Source organism: Tupaia chinensis, unplaced genomic scaffold (genome assembly GCF_000334495.1).
Source record: "Tupaia chinensis unplaced genomic scaffold, TupChi_1.0 Scaffold000604_1, whole genome shotgun sequence".
Taxonomy (NCBI): domain Eukaryota; kingdom Metazoa; phylum Chordata; class Mammalia; order Scandentia; family Tupaiidae; genus Tupaia; species Tupaia belangeri.
Window position 1 is genome coordinate 112754 of NW_006160122.1, and position 12813 is coordinate 125566.

General features: G+C 46.4%; 1 protein-coding gene across 1 annotated transcript in view; it reads right to left on the bottom strand.

Annotated features, from left to right (window-relative positions):
- OSCP1 (organic solute carrier partner 1) overlaps nucleotides 1-12813 on the bottom strand; it is a 36352-nt gene that overhangs the window by 18662 nt on the left and 4877 nt on the right. Inside the window, exon 2 of the mRNA XM_006158574.3 lies at nucleotides 1496-1650. Coding sequence (XP_006158636.1) covers nucleotides 1496-1650 — 155 coding nt within the window. The remainder of the gene's footprint in view (nucleotides 1-1495; nucleotides 1651-12813) is intronic.

Consider the following 12813-nt stretch of genomic DNA (forward strand, 5'->3'; position numbering starts at 1 on the left):
TTTTTTTTGGAGAGATTTTCACTGTAGGGCGCGTGCGCTCGCCAGACAGACAGAGAGAGACATAGAGACAGAAAGCGAGAAATCACCCCCCAGGGGGGATGGTCACGCCGCAATCCCTTCTCCTCCATTCTCCTCTCGGGATCTTGGGCACGCACGCACACGCGCCCGGCGTGAGTTTTAAGCCACCGGGTCCGGGACACGAACCGCGGTCGACTACGTGGGAGTCCAGCGACATAGCCATTACGCTTGATGTCGTTCAGAACTAGAGACCAGAGAGAATGCAGCTGAGCATGGCGCTCCGCGGCTTTACTCGGAACGCGCTCTGCATCATCCTTAACCACCACGCCACCTGCCGGTCCTGCCTATTTTTATTACTTTTTAATTTGACCAGAGAGAGAAAGAGAGGGAAAGTGAAAAAGCACGCTCCTAGGTCCAGGACTCAAACCATGGTCGGCCAATGTGCACATTGAGAGAGACAGAGACAGAGAGAGACGTGGTGCTGTGGTCTTCCAGTCTCCAGGGGTTTCTGCCATAGGTGGGCGCCACCACACCCGACCCTGGCCAGGTTTCTTAACCTCTCTGAGCCTGAGCTCTCTCACCTGTAAAAAAGTCCCTATTTCCCTAAGCTGCAGAGCTGCTGAGAAGAATGAGGTGGTGTTTGTGAAACGGCAAGTGTCAAGTTCTACAATTGTGTAAGAACAATTTTAAAGATTTAAAAAAAAATTGTTTATCTTTATTTATTAATTAATTTATTTTAATTTGACCAGAGAGGGTCGGGGTGGGGAAGGTCTGGCACCCTCACCACCAGACCACCTGCTGGCCGTTTCTGAAAGTTGTTTTTTATTATTATTATTTTTTTTTTACAGGTTTTTGTCTTAGGATGCGTGTGCTCATGGGGTAGGCAGTGGAGGGGGTACAGACAGAGACAATAGAGAGACAGTGAGAGGGAAGTGAGAAATCACCTCCAAAGGAGGATGGCCACACTGCAATCCCTTCTCCATTCTCCTCCCGGGACCTTGGGCACGCACATATTCAAACACGTGCTCAGCATGAGTTTCACGCCACCCAGTCCAGGACTTGAACCAGTCAGCCATGTGGGAGTCCAGTGATGTAACTGCTAGGCCATCTGGTGGCCCCAAGTTCTGAGAGTTTTAAAAAGCTCTAAGAAATGCCTCGTTTCATCATTGAGATTTGCTAAGAGGCAGAATTAGACTTGAGGGTGGAGTGCTGGTGTAGATTCAGGCATACAGTGGAGTTCAGGAATACAGTGGAGACCAGCACTTTCCTGGGGTTCAGGAATACAGCGGAAACCAGCACTCTCCCAGGAAGGAGGATGGCAGAACTCAGGGCGTGGAGCAGCGGCTCCGAGGCCTCCCGACTGCAGCTCAGCGTCACTTACCGGCAGTGTCGGCTTCTGGCCTCTCATTCAACCCCGTCGGGACCCTCCACAGGACAAGAAGAGCAACCGAAAGGGCAGAGGCGGCTGTCGGCTCACCTTGTCCATGCTGGCCTGGCTCAGCCTCATGATGGAGGCGTGAGCCAGGCGGTCGTACACAGTCCTCAGGGCCTTCTTCGAGTAGAGCTCCTGGGGTTTCAGCAGCTCCTCTATGAACTTTCTGTTGAACATGGTGGAGATGATGTCGTTCAGAACTAGAGACCAGAGAGAACGCAGCTGATCATGGCGCTCTGCGGCTTTACTCGGAACGCGCTCTGCACGAGGGACGGAGGAGCTGGGCACGTGGAGCTGGGGTGCTACCCTTGGGAGATCGGCCCCGGGGGTCACGGCAGAAAGCAGGGCTCTGCGAGGGCTTTATGACACCATTTCAGGGCAAGCCTAACGATGACAACATACGAATGCGTTGTGCTTCAGAGGTTAAAAATCACTTCTACGTGTATTATCTCACTGTACCATGAGAGAAGTGCTTCTTTTTTCCTTTAAAAAAGATTCATGGAAATATTTTAGAAAAACATCCATTCCTTAAAATAAGAAATAGCATCACATTTTTTTTCTTTTAGCAAATCTAAAATTTTTTTTAATAGAACCACAGGGTGCATGTACTCACTGGAGAGACAGAAGTGAGAGGGAAAGTGAGAAATCACCCACCAGGGGGGATGGCTACACCACAACCTCTTCTCCTCCATTCTCCTCCTGGGATACTGGGCATGCATACACATGCGCCCATGAGTTTCAAGTGGCTGGGTCTGGGATTTGAACTGCAGTCACCCATGTGGGAGTCTAGTGCCTTTATCACATTACTACCTGCTGACTCTGACTTTTTTTTTTTTTTTTAAATGAAAACAGACAATTCTACCCCCTGGCTAGAGAGAAATACATTTGTAATGTTTCTATAAAACATGTACTTCAGACAGCACCATTTCAGAATCCTCTAACTTCCACATCTGATCTACAATACTGAGACCACACTAGCGTGAAATCGGTTGTTCAAATGGAGAATTCCCATCTGGTGAAAGTGAAAGGAGCACATGGTTTGACGTGTCTGTAATTCTAGGTCTTCATTTAGCTATTCTGCCCACTCAAAGAAACTTCACTGGTTAAGGACTAGGAAAACCCTACGCTATGAGAAATAAGAGCGATGGGACCAGCAGTTAGCGCAATGGCTATGTCGTTGGACTCCCACGTAGTCAACTGCGGATGGAGTCCCGGACCCGGTGGCTTAAACTCACGCCGGGCGCGTGTGCGTGCGTGCCTAAGATCCCCAGAGGAGAATGGAGGAGAAGGGATTGCGGCGTGACCATCCCCCCGGGGGGTGATTTCTCGCTTTCTGTCTCTCTGTCTGTCTCTGTCTGTCTGGTGAGTGCACGCGCCCTATAGCAAAAACCTCTCCAAGAAAAAAAAAGAGAGAAATAAGAGCAAGTATGGTTGAATGTAGATTATTCGGAATTTAAGCTAGTTACGCTGCCTACAGGTGAGAGCAGGTGCCTAGAGCAGACGTTCATAATAGTTAAGATTGAAAGAAAATGAGGTTGCTTCAAATAATTACACAAAATCAATGGTTAAACATGAGTGATGGCTGACATATGTAAATTCTTCCTTCTCCGGTGGAACACATTTGACAGGCCAGGTGATCAGCTGTGGCCATGTAGTTTTAGAGAGTAAAGGCAAGGTAGAGAGGTGAGGCTGTTATCTCAGACACTCTCTACCTAGAAACCAGCAAAAGGTCCCTGAGGATTCAGACCAGGACTTTATTCTATATATATATAGAGTCGCCCCCAAAGTCATGATGCACTTTTCTATGCAAAATTGTGTCATGACTTTCCCCACGATCCCATATATCTATATGAGTTATATATATATATATATACATACACACACACACACACTATATATATATTTTTTTTTTTTTGCCACAGGGCACGTGCGCTTACTGGAGAGAGACATAGAGAGAGGGAAAGTGGCCATACCCCGGGGGTATGGCCATGCTGCAATCCCCTCTCCTCCATTCTCCTGTCTGGGTTTTGGACATGCATGTCCATGCACGGAGCATTTTTTTCAAGCCACTGGGTCCGGGATTTAAACAGTGGAGTCAGTCATATGGGATCCAGCCCTTTAACCGCCAGGCCACCTGCTGGCTCTACATTAACATTTTGTAAATTGCCTGAGTGTGTGTGCTCACTGGAGAGAGAAAGAGAGACGGAGAAAAGGAGAAAGTACCCCTCAGTGGGGTGTGCTCCTCCATGCAGTCCTCCATTTCTCCATCCCGTGAGAACTTGGGACATGCGTGCATACGTGCCCTATGCGTTTTTCAAGCCACCTGAGCCAAGATCTGAACAGCAGCTGCCTATGTGGGATCTGGCTCCCTAACCACTGGACAATGGGCTGGCCCTTGGGTTAGCATTTGAAAACATCTCAGGGCTGGCAGGTGGCGTGGTGGCTAAAGGTGCTGGGCTCTCACACGGTTGACCGTGTTTTGGGACCTGGTGGCTCGCTTTCTCACTTTCCTTCTCTCTTTCTCTGCCTCTCTCTGATCAAACTGGAAAATTATAATAATAAATAAAGTTAAATAAAATAATTCTTAAAAAAAAAAGAAAAGAAAGCATCTCAATGCAGTTTATGCAGTTTATAAATCTTAAATGGAAGGCCTTCAAAGAGAGGAGCGGGGTCACAAACTGGCTGTGGCGTGCACTTGGTCCCTGGGTTTTACCTTCGCCTCCGCCCCGCTGCTCAGTGAGGGAGGAGGGGTCAATCCATCACTGAAGACGGGAGCCCTCACAGCGCCTTCAACCAGCACACCAGTCCTCAATGTGCGCAGCCTGGAGTCAGATGGACTCTTCTGGGTTTGCCTCAGGCCTGGTCTTTTTCCTCGGAAAGTCCAGCTGGGACTGGACTTTTTTTTTTCTTTTTCCTTTTATCATGTCCTATATAAAATGCAGACCTTCCCAAGAGAAAGGTACAACTGAAAGCCACAGAGAAGTGGGCGATGACTTTGTTTGATGGCGGTAGTTTATCATAGTGTACCTTGTATGAATTAATGTTTATTTACTTATTTATATTTATTTTTTTAAGAGAGATTTTTGCTATAGGGTGTGTGTGCTTCCTGGAGAGACAGAGAGACAGAAAGTGAGAAATCACTCTCCAGGGGGGATGGCCATGTTGCGATCCTTTCTTCTTGTCTCCTCTTGGGATCTTGGGCACATGTGCCCGGTGTGAGTTGTAAGCTGCCGGGTCTGGGACTCGAACTGTGGTTGATGATGTGGGAGTCAGTGACGTAATCATTGTGCCATCTGCTGGTCTCAAATTAATGTTTATTTATTATGACTGTACTACATTTTAAACTGTATAGCTTCATTTGCACTTGACATTTTTAAATACTTATTTTTATTTAACTTTATTTATTATTATTATTTCGATTTGCTATAGGGCATGTGTGCTCACCAGAGAGAGAAAGTAAGTGAGAAAGCAAGCTGCCAGGTCCAGGACTCACACTGCAGCAGGCCATGTGGGAGTCCAGAGCCTCAACCACCAAGCCACCGGCTGGCCCCTGCACTGGACATTATTTTATTATATATTTTGACTTGAAAGGCTGTATCAGTTGGGTTTTCTTGTATTGTACTCTCAAAATATAGAGGTCCTGTTATTTCATTTGCCCTGCTTATGCGTTAAAAAGAAAACTCTAACATACAGCATTTCAGTAGTATGCATAGGCATAGTTACTATTTATTTTAGCCCCTTTTAAGTCAGGGATTCTTTATGCTATTTAAAGCATTTAATGAGTTACATGTTGTAATCAAGTTTGCACAGGATATTTATCTATCTGGGGAACTCACAGATGAACAGCTAACTGTAACGATGCTAGTAAAATGCATGAAATGCCTGTTACAGCCTAAATGTACTATCTCTTCAAGGCAAGACAATTGACCATGAGGAAAGAACATTGTTATGGAACTGGGTTGATGGGGAATTTGTCCTTGATAACACAGGACAACAAACAGAAAACAGAAACAAAAAGAGTATCGTTATTTTGTTGAGGTATGGACAAGGTAATGGAAGAGCAAGTTAGGTGTGATGTGTTTTCGGCTTTTATATCACATTTAATTTTGTTGAAAACCTGCAGTTGAGAAGGATGATACCAATACAGGACATTTAGAGCAGTTCTGTGAATATCAGGTAATCGTTGAATAACTTTAGAAAGTTGGGACCAGGAGTTAGCGTAATGGCTATGTCACTGGACTCTCATTTGGTCGACTGTGGTTTGAGTCTCGGACCTGGTGGCTTAAAACTCACGCCGGACGCGTGTGCATGTGTGCCCAAGATCCCAAGAAGAGAATGGAGGAGAAGGGATTGCAGCGTGGCCATCCCCCTTGGGGGGTGATTTCTCGCTTTCTGTCTCTCTGTCTCTCTCTGTCTGTCTGGGAAGTGCATGTGCCTTATAACAAAAACCTCTCCAAAAAAAAAAAAAAAGAAAGAAAGAAAGAAAGAAAGTTGACTCTTCAGTGCAATCTTCATTATAGTCTATTACTTATATTAATTATAGTCCTACCAAATGGTTGAAAATCTGTTATTTTCAGAAGTTACCTGAAGGGGCCAGCAGGTAGCATGGTGGTTAAAGAGGAAGACTCTCACATGGCCACCTGTGTTTCGAGTCCTCGATCTGACAGCTTGAAACTCATGCCAGGCATGTGTGTGCACATATGCCAAAAATCCCAAGAAGAAAATGGAGAAGAGGGGATTGCAGCATGCCCATCCCCCCGAGGGGTGACTTCTTGCTTTCCCTCTCATTTCTTTCTGGCGAGTGCATGCATTCTATGGCAAAAACCTTAAAAAAAACGTTACCTGAAAACTATATTAATTAACATTTGTTTTTGGAATTCTCGCCTATTTAAACTATTCTATTTTATTTTTCCCCCCTATTTTATTATTATTCTAGCTATTTAATTTTCTGATTTCCAAAGTAACCATGGGAAAATGCCATATTTCTCTCTGGGAAATCGCGACTCAAACTGTAGCTGTTAAACTTAGATTTTAAGGATTAGAAGCTGTTATGGTATACACAATTAAGATATAAGCAGATCATGGGGACTAGTCGGTGGTGTGTGGTTAAGGCGCTGGACATGCCCACATGGCCCACTGGAGTGTGAGTCCCAGATGTGGCGGTTTGCTTTCTCATGTTCCCCCTCTCTCCCTTTCTCTCTCTCTGTGTCTTTCTTAGCTCAAATTAAAATAAATGAATGAATAAATAATTTTTTTTTTTTGGAGAGGTTTTTGCTATAGGGCGTGTGCGCTTGCCAGAAAGATACAGAGAGACAGAAAGAAAGTGAGAAATCACTCGGGGGATGGCCACGCTGCAGTCCCTTCTCCTCCATTCTCCTCCTGGGATCTTGGGCACGCACGCACACGCACCCGGCATGAGTTTAAGCCACCGGGTCTGGGACTCAAACTATGCTTGACCGCATGGGAGTCCAGCGACATAGCCATTACACCAACTGTTGGTCCCAAAATAATTCTTAAAAATAGGATATAAGCAGATCAGATGTAAATCATTCCTAATGCACAGGAGAAGCTGCCTTGATGTACATTTATTATTAAGATGCTCATTGCAGTTTACTTTAAAAATGGCTTAAAGCATAAAAAAACTGTGGGGGCTGAGCACGCGTTGCACCTGCACATGGAATATTTGCTTTTGTGAACTTCCCACTAGCTTAATAACATGTGCTCACTTTACATTTTAAGAAGTGAACTGACGCACAGCCCACATCTGTTTTTTTAAATGATTACTTATTTAATTTCATTAATTATTATTTTGTTTGCTATAGTGCACATACATTCAGCAGACAGAGGCAGACAGAAAGAGAAAGAGAGAGAGAAGGAAAATGAGAAAGTAAGCTGGTAGGTCCGGGACTTGAACTGTAGTTGGTCATGTGGGAATCCAGCGCTTTAAACACCCCACCACCTGCTGGTCCCAGCCCATATCTCTTTATAAGCTGCTAATTTATTGCACCTTTCAGTGAAAAAGTGTTTCAACCTGACTAAGATTTGGAGTTGCATCTTTGATGTCCGGTTCTTACACTGTTATTAGACTTCGTTCACAGTATCGGATCATTCGTGTGTATCAGAAATATGTAAACATGAGATGTTGAATCTTGTTTCAAAGCATAAAAAAAAATAAATACAGACCTTTCCAGGAAGCAGGTAAAACTGAGAGGCCACAGATAAGTCCTTGAAAGAAAGAAAATGAACTTCCCACAGATTCGTGTGGGCCAGGGAGGAGTGCCAAAGGGGGAGTTCGAGGTAAAGCATCAGATCAGCTCTGAGGGGACCCGCACAGACAGGGCTTCACCAAAGCCTGCGAGGCCTTACCAGGACTTAGGAGGTAGCTTAGACCCATAGTAACGGTGACTGTGGGCCGCGCTGCAAAGCCAAAAGCATAGGCAGTCTCCGCCCTGGGGCTGGAGGACCACACCTCCTGGGGGCTCCCTGCACACTACCTGCATAGGGTGGTGGGGCAGATGTGTCCCTGAAGGACAGCAGTGACTACCAAACCCCCCAAGGGGAATGGCAGGTCTGTGGTGGGGCCCAGGTGCCTGGGGTTGTCCCCTCTCTTCTTTCTTTGCTCACAATATGGAGGCACATGTTACCTCCTTCCTGCCCACGTGGCACTTGGTCGAGGCTGCCCTACTGTGCAGAGAAGACCAACACAGGCATGAAGAGAAAGGCCTTAGAGAAAGGGCTCACATCATACTCAAGTTAAGCCTGAAGACCCATTAGCCTTCTTGGTGTTTTAGTTTTTGGTTTTAATTTTAATTTATGCTATAAGATATATGCACCTGCCAGAGAGAGAGAGAGGGAAAGTGAGAAATCACCCCCTGCGGGGGGATGGCCATGCCACAATCCCTTCTCTTCCATTCTCCTCTTGGGATTTGGGCATGCATGCACACGTGCCCAGTGTTTTTCTTTTAAAAAAATATTTATTTATTTGTATTTATTATTTCTATTTTTAAAAGAATTATTTAACCTTATTTATTTATTTTAATTTGACCAGAGAGGGACTGAGTGAAACAGAGAAAGAGAGAGAAGGAAAGTAAGAAAGCAAGCTGCCAGGTCCAGGACTCGAATCAGGGTCAGTCATATAGGAGTCCAGCGCCCTTAACCACTATGCCATCTGCTGGCCCGTTATTTAATTTGCTATAGGGCACATGTGCTCTCCAGAGAGAGAGGGAAAATGAGAAAACAAGCCTCCATGTCCAGGACTTGAACCAAGGTCTGCCATCCAGGAGTCCAGTGCCTTATCCACCATGTCACCTGCTGGCCCTGCCCCAGCATATTTTTCAAGCCTCCAGGTTCAGGACTTGAACCATGGTCAGCCATGTGGGAGTCCTGTGCCATATCCACCGCGTTACCTGCTGACTCTGCCCCAACATATGTTTTAATCCGCCAGTAGGTCATATGGGATCCAGCTGCCTTACCCACCGCACCACCTGGCTGGCCCAGCCTTAGAAAGTTTAAAGCCCAAGGTCACACAGTTGATGGTGGAGTTGAAATTGCAATGGGGCCTGAGTCTAAGCCAGTGCCCTTAAACATCATATGAGCATGCACCTCTTAACTGGGGGGCATGTTCTGGGATTCGCATGGTTAGGTGATGTTGCAGCTATGCAAACATCACAGAGCATATTGCACAAACCTAACACACAGCAGGCTACGCTGCACAGCCTGTAGGCTCCTTCTGGGACCACCTTCCTACGTGGGTGCAGTCTGCTGTTGACAAATGTCGCCAGGTGGCACCTCACAGTGGATGTTATCTCCCAGCATGCCTGGTGTAGTGAGGATTGAGGATGGCTGACCGGAGGCCTAAGCCACCCCCAAACATCCAGTGATGGAAGGAACCCGTGACATAAGGGCTAAGAAAGACTAGGGCTTTATTCTGAGGGGTTGGTGACATTTCGGGTCGCTGCTTTGCAGGTGGAGAGAAAGGTGAAGATTTGGCGTGATGTGGTCATACTGCATGCATGAGGTCGTGCCTCTGCCCAGTGCTGGCAGCTCTGGCAGCCATGCAGCCACGTGCTCCCATTCTCCTTAGCTCACAAGGTCTCTCTGAGATCTGCGCTCAGGAGGCAGCTCCGGGAGGGAGGGTCGCTCAGGCCGAAGCACAGTTCTTTGGTTACACGACATTGTACCAAAGCTGATTTAAGGACTTCCAAATAGGAAGGACCACCCAGAATTGTAGTACCATCCCAGCTGCCCTGCAAAGCTTGGAACTCAACAAAGGAGAAAGACTCCTTAGTTGCAGTGAGGCCCTTTTGCCAAAGTTTGTAAGTTTTCATCTTACACATTGTATTCATTCCTTTAAGTAAAACTTTCAAATGTACAGTGTTTCATCTAAGAGAAACTCACACCTATTTTCTCACTTGGAACTATCCAGAGTGGCCCTGCTTTCTGCCCCACCCGGAAAGGACCGAGGGAACCTGTGGATGCAGCCTGAGTCCATGCAGCCCAGAGATAGCATACCTCGTTTTCTGTCCACCTCTGTCCATTCATCTACATGAAGCATATGAAAAGAAAACACCAGTTCGTGAAGCAAGAACATTGTTTTCAAGGAGGCTGTACACATACCAATGACAATGATCCAGCCTAGGCAACTTCTATTTCTCAGATCTGTGTTGTGTCTAATGCAAATACTCTGCCTTCCATTTGAAACTTTAAAGACAATGGATAAGTAACAAGTTCTAAGACAGCCCGAGGAAGCCTATGTCTTACAGAAGCAGCCCAGGTAGAGAGGACACTCAGGAAGGCCAGCTGGCTCAGGGCCCCCTTGACAGACGGGAGAAGTCATGCTCTCCAATGGTATAAGAACACATCATTCACAGGAAGCTTTTAAGCACGCTAGCCTCCACGGGGAAGAACCATTACAGTAGGGAGAGAAGGGGCTTTTCTTGCGTACTATCTGGAGAAACAGACTCAGAGAGAGGAAAAGTGAGAAACCACCCCACAGGGGGATGGCCACACTGCAATCCCTCTTCCTCCATTCTCCTTCTGGAATCCTGGGCATGTGCACATGCATGCTCAGCAAGTTTTTTTAAGCCACTGGGTCCAGGGCTCGAACCATGGTGTTGGGATCTAGCTCCTTAACTGCCATGCCACCTGTTCTTTTTTTCCCTTAGAATAATATTTTCCTTCTAGAATATAGATAAAACTGCTCAAATTAGAAAACCTGAAATGTGATAAAGAAAAATATGTTAGTATTTGTTTCTGTTTTATTTTTAAATACAGATGCATGATTTCCATGTAAAGAGGAGATAATGATGGAAGCACTGTAAAGAAAGCTCCCAAAGAGCCAGCAGGTGGCATAGTGGTTAAGACACTGGATTCTCACATGGTAGAGTGTGGTTTGAGTCCTGGACATGGCGGCTTGGTTTTTCATTTTTCTTCTCTCTCTCTCAAGTCTCTCTCCTCCTATGAGCACACAGGCCCTATAGCTAATTATAATAATAATAATAAATAAAGATAAATACTTTTTTAAAAACAAGAATTATTTATTTAATTCCATTTGTTATTATTTTTCAAGACCAGACAGAGACAGAAAGAGAAAGGAAAAGAGAGAAAGGAAGCCGCCAGGTCTGGGACTTGAACCATGACTGACCATGTGGGAATCCAGTGCCTTTAATCACCATGCCACCTGCCAGCCCAAATAAATAATTCTTAAAGAAAAAAAAGAAAACTCCCAGGACAAAGGCAGTCAGGGAGATGCCAAGAGGCGATGAAATTAGGAAAGGGTGCAGATCTGGCTTCTGAAACCTCTGGGAATTGAGACCTTTGTGGGCTGCAGCCTGGCTCTTTCTTTTTCTGGCTATATAAAATTTAAGCAATTTGTCTAACCTCGATTTCACCTTTAGAATGGGGGTCATGGGAACCAGCAGTTAGCGTAATGGCTATGTCGCTGGACTCCCACATAGTTGATTGCGGTTCGCGTCCCAGACCCGGTGGCTTAAAACTCACGCCGGGCGCGTGTGCGTGCGTGCCCAAGATCCCGAGAGGAGAATGGAGGAGAAGGGATTGCGGCGTGACCATCCCCTCTGGGGGGTGATTTCTTGCTTTCTGTCTCTCTGTCTCTCTCTGTCTGTCTGGCGAGTGCACGCGCCCTATAGCGAAAACCTCTCCAAAAAAAAAAAAGAATGGGGGTCATTATAGCACCTCCCTCCTGGGGGGCAGTGAATGGACAGTACGTGTCACATCCAGGACACGGCTTATTCCAGTCCTGCTTCTTCACTGAAAACACTGGCAGTCACCTGTAAAGATGGTTTCCTTAATTTGGGGGGGATTTCAATTCAGAAAAAACATTCCCAGATAGAGTTCTATACATACCCACACTTAAAAAAAAAAACAACCTGTAATAACGGTAACTGGCAGTTATTACCATTAGGTTGTTTCGGGGTGAATTACCGTCCAGGCATATCTGGCCCTCGATACTCAACACCAACTGTTCCTCAGAGACTAGTCTGGAAGAACACTGGGCCATGCCCTCCCTGGCTGCAGGCTCCTAGCGCCCAGGTCAGACTCCTCTGGGGAAATTGAGCACCTTTCTCTCCCAGGGCTAGAGTCTCCGGGGAAGAGACGGGGAAAGCAGCACCCAGAGTCGGGCCTCCTTAAAGCACACACTAGTTTCCTTGGTACAATGTCCACGTCTGTTCTTCCTTCCTTCCTTTAAATTCGTTATAGGGCAGATATGCGCAGAGAGAGAAGGGGGGAAGTGAGAAAGTACCCACAGGGGGATGGCCACACTACAATCCCCTCACCTCCATTCTCCTCTCAGGGTTGTGGGCACGCATACATACGTGCCTGTTGTGTCTTTTCCCTGAGCCACCAGGGCGGGGCTCGAACCAAGGGGTTAGCCATGTGGATTCCAGCAGCCTTAACTTCCATGCCACCTGCTGGCCCCACATCTTCCATCTTTCTGTGGCATTTAGTTAGCAAGTGGTCTAGAATGACAGGCTTGTGGCAATTCAGTGAGGTGAAGTCTTTTTTTTTTTTTTTGTCCGAGGGTGTATGCACTCACCAAAAAGAGACAGTGACAAAGCACCCCTGATAGGGCATGGTCATATTGCAGTCCCTTCTTCTCCATTCCTCCACCCTGTCAGGTGTTTGGGCATGTACACACGCACTCAGCATGTTTTTCAAACTGCTGGGACTAGGACCTGAACCACGGTCAGCCACGTGGAACCCAACTCCCTTAACCAGCAGGCCATGGGGAAAGCCCAGTGAGGTGCAGTCTTGACCCTCTTGAAGGTACGTTTGGTTGGGAACAATGATGCTGCCAGGTGTCATCTGCTCTGAGGAACAGTGGCTACCTGCTGTTGACACAA